The following is a 10,033-nucleotide window of genomic DNA, read 5'->3' as shown; positions in this document are numbered from 1 at the left end:
CCCGGAGACTGTTACTGGTTTTCACGGTTTGCGGCGGCGAAACCCGGACTTGGGTCACGCGTTTTGCCGGAAGCGATGATTCAAGTCAAGTTTTAGAACCGGGTCGAGGAAGGGAGGGACTTTCCCGTTACAGTCGGGATCTTTCTGGGTATAAATGGATTGGATTTCTTGTCTGGTTTTCATAGAATTATTATTTTTTTGGTCCGAGGGTTTTCATAGAATTAGTGGCTGCGTTTCTGGGATCTTCAAGTACTTAACCTCCTACATCGTTTTTCATTTTCAAAACAAAGATAGTGGTCCTATGGGTATTTTGGGTAGTTTGCAAACAAAGTTAAACAAAAAATAATAAAAAAATAAGAAGGGTGTGTTAACAGAGAAAATGGGTGTGTGAATAACACAACCCTATTAATAATGTCTCCTTGAAATCTAAACATGGAACAGTATAATAGAATCTAATACACATCTGTTTTTGTCTGAACAGTAGAATAGAATCTAATACACATCTGTTTTTGTCTGAACTGCAGTCCCAATCACCAAACCAAATCTATTATCAACTACTGTTGATTCCCTTGGTTGTATTCTCCATCACTAGAATCTCATCCCTTAGTTGTATTCTCCATCTCTAGAATCCCATGATTCTTTATGAAGATCCTCCTGAAGCTGTGGCTGGTGGCAAAAGCAGTTTGGCAGGAGTCAGCAAAGCCACAGCACTTTTCTCAGAACTCGAGTACTTCTTGTACACACCCTGAAGCTTGTTTCTCGCAGCCTTTGCTTGCAAGCTCACCAACACTTTGGAACAATCACTGTTTGAAAATAATCAAAGGTCCATCCATTAGTTGATCCATTCAATCATACAAACTCACTTTATATATTTCAAAGCAAAAAGAAGAGAGAAGACGAGAAGAGATGCTTACATTAGTTGCTCTTCAGAGAAACCAGTGTGAAGCTTGAGCGTGTCACACCAAGCAGGGCTCTTGTTCAGAGTGCATTTAGCAGCATAGACTGCAGATGCAGCAATCATAGAAGGGCAGTACATAAGTATGCCATAATGCATCATACCCAATTCAGCTAGATAGTAGACCAAGTTTTCCATCTGGACAATTTCAAAGCAATGTTAGTGACTCAATATTAGCAAATTTATCAATCCAATATCAGTAAGCAATAATTGAGACGGTTTTGATGCAATTACTCACTTGTTCATCTGAAATTGCAGCTTTAATGAACCGGACCAGGAACACATAGAGTGTAGGAACAGTCAAGGTCCACTCCAACTTGCCCAGTATCATTTTCTCCATTACCAAGATCTGCACATTACTGTAAGCATTGTCCGAAAGGCTAACAAAGTCATCCACCTGAGGGGGCCAGATCTCTTCATACTTTGAGGCAATTAGCATGGCACTGATGCCAACTAATTGTAAATCTCTTCTTGGCACAGTCTTGACCGAAAGGAACCGATCAATTATGTTCACAGTTAGGTAGAATGCCTCTGGAGAAAGCTCGAATTTTCTGTGAACAACAACCAGCCAGTCCATCAAAATTGCTCTCATGTTCTCGTTGATCTCAGGCTGTGAGTCCATATAGTCATGTGGGCGGTTCTCATGCTGCATTACAAATGTGATATTGGTTAGAGGTCTAATTGATAAACCAGAGACTGTGATAGTGAATTGTAAAACTGATACTAAAAACAAAGGGACAATTCAATCTAATCAATACCTCAACAAGCTTATAGAACTTGTACATGTCCTCCACATATTCAACAGCAGCCAAGTCATTACCAACATCTTTGGCATCAATATCAACAATCACTTCCTTTGGTTTATTAGTCAAACCACAAGCAGCCTGGACATCACCAATAGATAAATAAGAACAAACAAACAATACCATAAACTGAAATTGCCACCCCAAATCATCTCATCTAATTATGTTACCTTGCTTCTAGCAGTAAGCACTGAAGTGAGAGTTGGTGCTGCTTTCTTCTTTGAAGCTCCTTCTTTCTTCTTCTCAGGCTTGGCTTTTTCAATCAAGCCTTCCTCTTTGTCCGGGCTGATTTCAATTACTTCCTTGGGTTTTGGCTTGACAATAACAAGTTTCTTCTGCACTGGCTTGGGTGCCTCAGCCCTCCTAACTGGCACAAGTTCATCAAGAACAGCAGCACCTCCATTAACATTCACACAAACTTGCTTCTGTACCACAAAGAGAGCACAACCCACATTTAGATACATGACAATAGAGCAAACAGGGTTTAAACTTAAACAAGGTAAACTCGGAATCAATCAGAACAAACCTTGTTGTTCTCATTAGCTGCTGCAGCCTGTGCATTAGCCAGTAATTGAGCCCGGAAGTTCCTGCAATCACTATAGAAGATTAGTAAGAAAGTAACAATCACCATAGAAAATAAGCCCAAAATAACAAAAACTTCAATATAGGCACAAAAATAAGAGAGTATAACAAACCTTGTTATGGGGCGATTAGGCTTGACCTCAATTCCCCTAACAGCTTGCTGATTACCAATCTCACCCAGTGGTTTTCGGTTTCTCCCATCGACCACAGCCTTCTTCTGTGGCTTAACTCCTGCTCCGACCACTGCCATACCTATTATGACAAAACCCATTCAAAACATCAATCTCAGTCCACAGAAAACACATCATATCTCAAAAACCAATCACAGTACACAAACAACAGTCTACCTATATAGAAATCTGACAAAACAAGTTGAATCTTTTTCTGAATTTGTGAAAAAGTTAAGATCTTTTTCATTATTTGGGATCCAAGAAATAGAAAAAGAATCCAAAACAGAACACTTGGGAAAATCCAACAAAACCCAGAAGGCGAATCAGGAACTTCATACAAAATTCAAACGAAAAGGCACCAAGAACCATCGGAATCCACGATTACTCAACATGGGTATGCCTGAATCAATCATATTTGGGGAAAACTAACCCTACCCAGAAATCAAATCAATATATTTCATACAAAATTCAAACGAAAAGGCACCAAGAACCATCAGAATCAACGATTTATCAACATGGGTCATACAATTACATGAACAAAAACCCAAAAAGATTGAACCTTTTCACCAAAATCGCCAGTTAAGAACATCTGGGTATCACAAATCAAACGAACAATCATCAAGAACAAAAGAGAAACAGAATACCTCTCACTTGTTGTTGATCAGCAACTCTAGAAGCCATTCCTAATCTTGGATTCAAAGCTTTCTCTAAATCTCTCTCTGTTTCTTTGGTTCTCTCTCTGTGAAGAACAAGAAGGGCTTCAGAGAATGAATAAGAATTTGGTGCCGAATGACCCTTTTTGAAGCTGAGGGAGCCACCGCTTCACTCCAACGGTCTCATTTTCTTTAATCTTGAGCCGTTGGATCATAGGCACCATCTACGGGCCTATTCATTTGAGAATATTACCGTTAGGGGTATAAAGGTAAATGGGTAAGGGTCAAGGCGTGGTCACCGACTCATTACAGGTTGTTTTGGTGTTACAGTGTGCCACGTGATCTGAATTTGGGACTGATTTATAGAAAAGAATATTTTTTACCGTTAAGGGGAATATTTAGTGGGATGCATCATATGGGCAAAATGATATTTTTGGAATTAACCAATTCAGACTCTGGCTCCATATTGACTATGTACATTTTCTCATTTGGACATGATTTATGGCTCCAACAAATGCCAGTTTTACTTCCATAAGAGTTGTATCTTGGTTGAAAATTATTAGTACTTGATACGAGCATTTTAAATAAGTGATTCAGACAAAAAAATAACTAAAAAAGAGGCTAATAAAAAATATTGGACGACTATAATGTTTATAAAGAATAAAGAAACAATTTCCGATAAAAAAGAAAAGGAAAAAAGAATAACGGAACAATGATAAAGTTGATGAGTCAAAAACAAATAATATGTTAATAGAACAATGAATAACTCTATTGTGCATGAGTCAAGGCTATAATATGTTAATGTTTTTATAGAATTTTCCGTAGAGAATATTCTTTTCATGGAGTATACTTCTCAACAAAACTAAGATGCATCAGGCCAAAACAAAAAACAAAAAACAAAACTAGATGCATAACGGTAAAACCGTAAAAGTGGTTATATATCCACTAGTAGTCCAAAAATCGATGACAACACACAATGAGTCGGTGACCATTCTCAAAATGGAGCTCTTTAGTTTGTTTATACGAGTCTTTGGTTAATGACGCATACCGACTTTAGTTTAAGTAATTAAACTGTCATGTTAATTATTATATGTCTTTTTTTCTTTTTTTTCTTTTTTCCCCCTTTGTCATTCATACCTCAAATTCACCGATCAACATCTTGTAAGGTAGTCGCATGTTGTTCAATCTTGCCACACCTAAAGGATGTGATGCATGTATAAACACTTGGGGAAAGCTGGTATTATATCAATTTCAGTTTAACCATTTACAATGAATGAACACAAACAATACTAGTGTCTTCAACTATATATTGGCCAAAAACACCTCTACAAATTAAAAATCAATCTTTTCTACAAAAATTTCCATCGACCTCCTAGCTTTGGCTTTCAAATGAACACTGCAAACGACTTAGAATGTGTGTTTCGAGCACAGAATACCGATCATTTCCATAAGATTAGTGACCACGTCCTCTACGGCTGGGACCGGAGTAAGCTTGGGCAAGAAACAAACTCCTTATCGACTCGAAATGAGTAGCAGCAGAGCGATGACCAGCACATCGAAGAGGTCTCGAGGCTTCGGCCTGCATGGTGTAAGAGAGCAACATGAAGAAGATGACAATGGCAAAGGCATTTAGAGCCAACACAAGGGAATGAGAATGAGACTTCATTTTGAAACAACTCCTGCAGCTAGCAAGAGTATGTTTGAGTCTGAAGAATTGGAGATATATGAGAGGCAGGCTAGGTTTGATTCTTATATAGAAACTGAAAGAGCTACGTGGGAGCTTAGCTCTCGAGTTTTGTACTTGATTGACTTTGGTGATGAATTGTAGGCTGGATTGTGTTTTCTCACTTTCTGAGTTTATGTGCTTTGAGTTTGAAGACGTAAACCTTTGGCTTTGACTAGTGGAAAGGTTTTTGCAGTAAGTGGACGAACCAAGATTTTAGTTAAGTTGGTGAGCAATTTTGATGATGTAGAGTACTTAATGATGTAGATATTTCATATTTGGTCTATTCTCTCTAAAGACTTCAGTTGGCGTTTTATGACTATTTCAGTTGCTTTTATATGACCAAACCACTAAGAACCCTCTTCCCTAACACCTACTCAACATCCAAGCTAACATCTAATCCTTTTAGACCTAATTAAACACTTTTGGGAGTCATTATCTTCTTGTTAAGACGTTCATTTTGGCAGGTTCTTGAGAGCTCGACTCTTAAATCTCATAATCTTAGATACACCAAGCATGTTTGAAATACCTTGTTTATTATCAACAAGTAAATTCCATTACAAATTAAACCACTAATGAGAACACTTATAAGTCTGAAGTTTGCCTCAACAATAGGTCTAAAGCAAGCTGCCGTTTCTGCAATGTACGTATTTCCAACGCGAGTTACAGGAATTTGGACTCTTAACATAGCCTAATCCTAACCCGAATCCCCGATCTCATACATTAGTCTCATGCCTTTTGCCACTTATGCTTATCTCTTGTAACTAATCCTAATGATGAAGAATTGTGTCATCAATTGACAAATGTAGTCTTTTTCCAAAGAGGATTAGTATAAAAATGCTGGCTGGTTCCAGTGTATTCCACTTTTCCTCATTACCAAATCTGGAGGAAATCTTGGGGAAATTAGGCTTTGAGAAGTTATTATTCAAAGGCCTTGGCATGCTTTGGACTACAAAAAAGTAACACAAAAAATCCACCCTACACTTATCTAAACTAAAAATCAAAGCACAACTCCATAAACATACTTGAGGCCACATCAAATGGAATAGATGGTTGAATTGGTTGAAGTAGTTAGGCTGGGCATCCCGCTATTTGCTGCGGTTTCAGACTTCCATTGAGAGCAAGCAATTTCAGAAGCGCTTCTGAAATTGATGGAAGTCAGAATCTTTGTTATGCCACACGTTAAAGGCAAGTCCACATTTAACAAGGAGTGCTATTAGCAGCAGCACCACAAGTCTGACCAAAGAACAAAACCAACTCCTACTTTCAATCACCATTAGCCAAACTCTTTGCTCATCCAAGACCGCAACTTAGATTCTACAATTTCCTCACCCTGATACCAAACGAATTGGAGCTCATAGACGATTAAACAGTCTATAGCAGAAACATGAACTACGGAAAACAAATCAAACCACTGAAATATGTAATGGGAAATGGCGAAACGCAACTGAAGAATATCCCAACTTGAAACTAAATTTCACTGCTCTGTATTTATCTTGTACCATTTTCAATGGAGTTGGGGGAGACAGAAACTGAATACGACTTCTCAAAACCTACATAGTTACTAACAGAAGCACTTTCAATTCTAGGAGACTCGAGCCATTTCAATGGGGATATGAGAAAATTTCTTCCCCTCAGCCAACATTTCCATTTCTCATACCTAAATTGACTTCCATGCTCGTTTTATAAAACTTGTGTACATGCTTTGTACATATTCTGTTCAAGCTCATGAAACAGAGGAAAGCTCAAATTCGGACTACACTAGTCAAAAGGGACGCACAGAGGAAAGTAGACAGATTATTTGCCACAGAAAGGCTAGAAAATTCAAAAATCAGAAGAAACATGGCAAGTAATGAGTCATAAGCCCTTCTTTGATCCCTCTTTGAATTACCTCAAGTGACACATCACTTATATCTTCCCTGCAAAGAACAAGCATGAACATAAAATGTCACTACAAAGTTCTTGTTTCTTAATCAAATGGTAATGATACTAGGGAGTTAAATAGTTCATCTAGTTACTATAGAGAGGAAATCTTACTTGGTCAGCTCCTGTCTGTCCGATGTATTCATAGTTCGTTTGCTCCCCTTGCATTCTTCTTTTCTCCCCTTGGACTTGAGCACCACATATGGGGGCATGGGGGCCTTGTCCGTAACCCCCGGCAGTGTGTCCTTGGAAGTAACTCCCGGCAGTGTGTCCTTGACCGTAACCCCTGGCACCCGGTCCTTGACTATAATCATGACTAATAGGTCCTTGTTCGTAAAATCCACCACTTGGTGCTTGCCCATAAGATCCATCTGTTCCTGGGCCTTGAAGCCCACTCAAACAAAGTTCATGAGTGTGTCCTTGCCCGTAACCCCCGGCACTCAGTCCTTGCCCGTAAATCCACCACTCGGTCCTTGCCCGTAAACCCACCACTCAGTCCTTGCCCGTAAAACCCACCACTCGGCCCTTGCCCGTAAAATCCACCACTTGGTCCTTGCCCGTGCCCATAAAATCCACATGTTCCTGGGCCTTGAAGCCCAGTCAAACCATGTCCATGAGAGTGTCCTTGCCAGTAACCCCCGGCATCTTGTCCTTGCCTGTAAAATCCACCACTCGGTCCTTGCCCACAAAATCCACCACTCAGTCCTTGTCCATAAAATCCACCACTCAGTCCTTGCCCATAAAATCCACCACTCGGTCCCTGCCCATAAAATCCACCATTTGGTCCTTGCCCATAGGATCCACCTGTTTCTGGGCTTTGAAACCCACTCAAACCATGTCCATGAGTTCCAGAGCTTGGTCCATGCCCATAACCATAAGTCCTATCATTACCCCTATATTCCCCTTGACCAGGAGGAGCATATGAACTCTGATCTCCTAGTGGACGAACCCTTTGCACCTCTTGGTTGTAATTGCTCTGATATGAAGGTATTCGATCTGTACCTGGCTGAAATGCATCCCTTCCTCGAGGGGAATTAACTGGTGTTTGACCTCTGTTTTCCCCTTGTACAGGTGGGGCATGACGCTGGTGTTGATAATTTTGTGAAGTCCTGTTGTTTCCTCCACCTTGTGGAGACCCCTGTTGGCCATACCAGGAGTTCTCTTGCTGATTTGGTATCCTGAACCACCTGTCACCTCCCTTGATCAGTACCGTATTTGATTCCAACACACACAGATTCAGGATATGTATACTCTTCAATGATGGCCAATTCTTTTCTACCATTCATTTACCTTCGAGAACCTGCAATATGGAATAGACCTTTTGTAAGCTTTAACACAAGAAATTGGACAATTGGCTTCTGAGCTATAAGTGTTTACCTTTCACAAATTATTTTAGCACGGTTGAAAAGTGCATCCCCAATATTTGCCATGATTATGCATTTCCAAGCATAGACATGGCAGGAACAAGAATCTCCGCCAAGTGAACAATTTACCAGAAGTTGTGCTCCAAAATGCTTCCTGTTGTGATCAGATGTAAATTCACAACTTCATAAATACATTACCAAAGACTCAAACTGAGTTCATCAGTAAGCATGACTGCATTATATACCTTACATAAAATTGTAAAGTCTTACCTATCTACCAGGGATCAATGTTAGGATCTCACGTTTCACCTTCCAGAGATATTGCTCTTTGGGTTTTAAAGATCAGTCAGTAGGAGAAGACTAACAAGAAGCATAAATCTAAATCTGCAAGTTTCCTCCATAGCTATCAGTGAAAGATGCCTGACAGATTAAAAAAACAAAGCAATGAGTAGGGAGAATGAGAATGAGCATAAGACAAAAATTATGAAGACACGCACGAAGTGGCTCAGCATACCCAACGCAACCATATATGTCTAGTTAGACTTAGATGATAAGGAAGTGTTCCCTATCTTCTGACAATAGAGACATTCTCCATGCCATTTCGTGGAATATCAGTTACATTGTTTGGACATTACTATGGCTTATGTTTTTTTTCTTCCCCTCTCGGTTGCAAACCTATGTGAGGTTGACGTAGATGTCTAGCACGGTAACACCACAATTTATCAGACACACTAAAAAATGGTGAAATGGCACAAGCATGCGGCCCAGACTACTGAGTCTGGCTTTATTCTTACGAAATTTTAGGACTATTCTACTTATGGTTTCTCCGTATGTCAATTACAGTGATAATATACTGCCACAGCCAAAAGACAAAAGTACTATTCCAACACTAGTATAGAGAGGATCCTGTCAGTCATTCCAACCAAAATATTCAATAATGGTATTGGAGGATACTAAAACAAAAATATCATTTCAAACAGATTAGTTCTCATCTAGATTTCAAATAATATCCTGCTAAATACCAAAACCCTGATGTTACACACAATGCACTGTACACATGAAATTATAACTACTCACCTGAAGGTAAGGAAATACATCACTGTATACTTGTAAGAAAAACTTTGACTTTGTTGTAAACCTGAAAATAAATAAACTTCAATCAATCAACTTGTTATAATAACTAAAATATTTGAAATATAACTAAGCAGAAAATGAATGAAAACGTGCAATGCTTAAAGACAAGCAGTGTCCTGCTGAGTAACATCTAGCAAATTGTACTGACTAGGCAAGGTCCAGTTTTACAGGATAATGTCAATTTTTAGTCTTCTTAGCAGATTCTTTTCTAATTGCAGATTCGGTGCTGGCTCTTTTGTTTAGCATGGGAGAAAAATTTGGTCATATAATGCGATTTGTATCCTTAGATGCTTTGAGATTCTGTTATCAGTGATATCTTGTACTTTTTTGAGTTTTTCCCAACATGAATAACCATCCAGAAACAAAATTACAGATCTCAAGTCATGACAATTGACAACAATACCCATGTACATGATGGCAAAAGTTTACCAATTCTAAGGATATAACACAATGAAAACTATTGAAGACTGAAACTGTAAGTATCCATACTTCCTTCCCTCTTTTCTTTTTCAGGAAAAACAACAGGAATTGGAATATACAGTCTGAGATAAAACCTGTCAGACCCACCATTTCCCACACAATACTTATGATTTTTTTTGGTCGGATGACTCCCTTAAAAATTGCAGTTTTTAAGTAGAATTTATTGTTTTCTTATTTTTTTTTTATGCTCTAAAACTTGAAATTAAAACATATGCACTCCTATGTTCAAATGTGATGATGAGTAGT

The 10,033-nt window shown here is 38.9% G+C and overlaps 3 protein-coding genes across 3 annotated transcripts in view; all 3 read right to left on the bottom strand.

The window, feature by feature from the left end:
- Positions 1-640: 640 nt before the first annotated feature.
- Positions 641-3,191, bottom strand: LOC101300791 (G2/mitotic-specific cyclin S13-6-like). The gene is made up of 8 exons (XM_004292050.1): positions 3,155-3,191; positions 2,454-2,592; positions 2,285-2,345; positions 1,929-2,183; positions 1,714-1,839; positions 1,194-1,601; positions 915-1,093; positions 641-803 (listed from the first exon to the last, which is right to left on the bottom strand). The coding sequence occupies exons 1-8, from the start codon at positions 3,189-3,191 to the stop codon at positions 641-643; spliced, it is 1,368 nt and encodes a 455-aa protein (XP_004292098.1).
- A 3,526-nt stretch (positions 3,192-6,717) lies between these two features.
- LOC101300505 lies at positions 6,718-7,180 on the bottom strand. Its single transcript, XM_004292049.1, has 2 exons — positions 6,924-7,180; positions 6,718-6,805 (listed from the first exon to the last, which is right to left on the bottom strand). The coding sequence occupies exons 1-2, from the start codon at positions 7,178-7,180 to the stop codon at positions 6,718-6,720; spliced, it is 345 nt and encodes a 114-aa protein (XP_004292097.1).
- Positions 7,181-7,937: 757 nt separating this feature from the next.
- The window catches only part of LOC101300216 (DNA repair protein REV1-like), an 11,167-nt gene continuing 9,071 nt past the window's right edge, over positions 7,938-10,033 (bottom strand). Inside the window, exons 22-25 of the mRNA XM_004292048.1 lie at positions 9,251-9,311; positions 8,444-8,593; positions 8,187-8,327; positions 7,938-8,109 (exon numbers count right to left, since the gene is read on the bottom strand). Coding sequence (XP_004292096.1) covers positions 8,552-8,593; positions 9,251-9,311 — 103 coding nt within the window. The 3' untranslated portion in view covers positions 7,938-8,109; positions 8,187-8,327; positions 8,444-8,551. The remainder of the gene's footprint in view (positions 8,110-8,186; positions 8,328-8,443; positions 8,594-9,250; positions 9,312-10,033) is intronic.

The sequence above is a fragment of the Fragaria vesca genome, linkage group LG2, assembly GCF_000184155.1.
Source record: "Fragaria vesca subsp. vesca linkage group LG2, FraVesHawaii_1.0, whole genome shotgun sequence".
In the NCBI taxonomy this organism is placed as follows: domain Eukaryota; kingdom Viridiplantae; phylum Streptophyta; class Magnoliopsida; order Rosales; family Rosaceae; genus Fragaria; species Fragaria vesca.
This window is presented reverse-complemented; position numbering and strand designations above follow the sequence as displayed.

Bases quoted from the DNA above. Each gene is read 5' to 3' on its own strand.
- LOC101300505 (XM_004292049.1), bottom strand. From the start codon at position 7,180: ATGGATCTTATGGGCAAGCACCAAGTGGTGGATTTTACGAACAAGGAC. The intron at 6,806-6,923 runs GTAAGATTTCCT...TGTTCTTTGCAG, and splicing joins GACAGACAGGAGCTGACCAA to GGAAGATATAAGTGATGTGT.
- LOC101300791 (XM_004292050.1), bottom strand. From the start codon at position 3,191: ATGGCTTCTAGAGTTGCTGATCAACAACAAGTGAGAG. The intron at 1,840-1,928 runs GTAACATAATTA...GGTGATGTCCAG, and splicing joins TGCTTACTGCTAGAAGCAAG to GCTGCTTGTGGTTTGACTAA. The intron at 1,094-1,193 runs GTGAGTAATTGC...GAAATTGTCCAG, and splicing joins CTGCAATTTCAGATGAACAA to ATGGAAAACTTGGTCTACTA.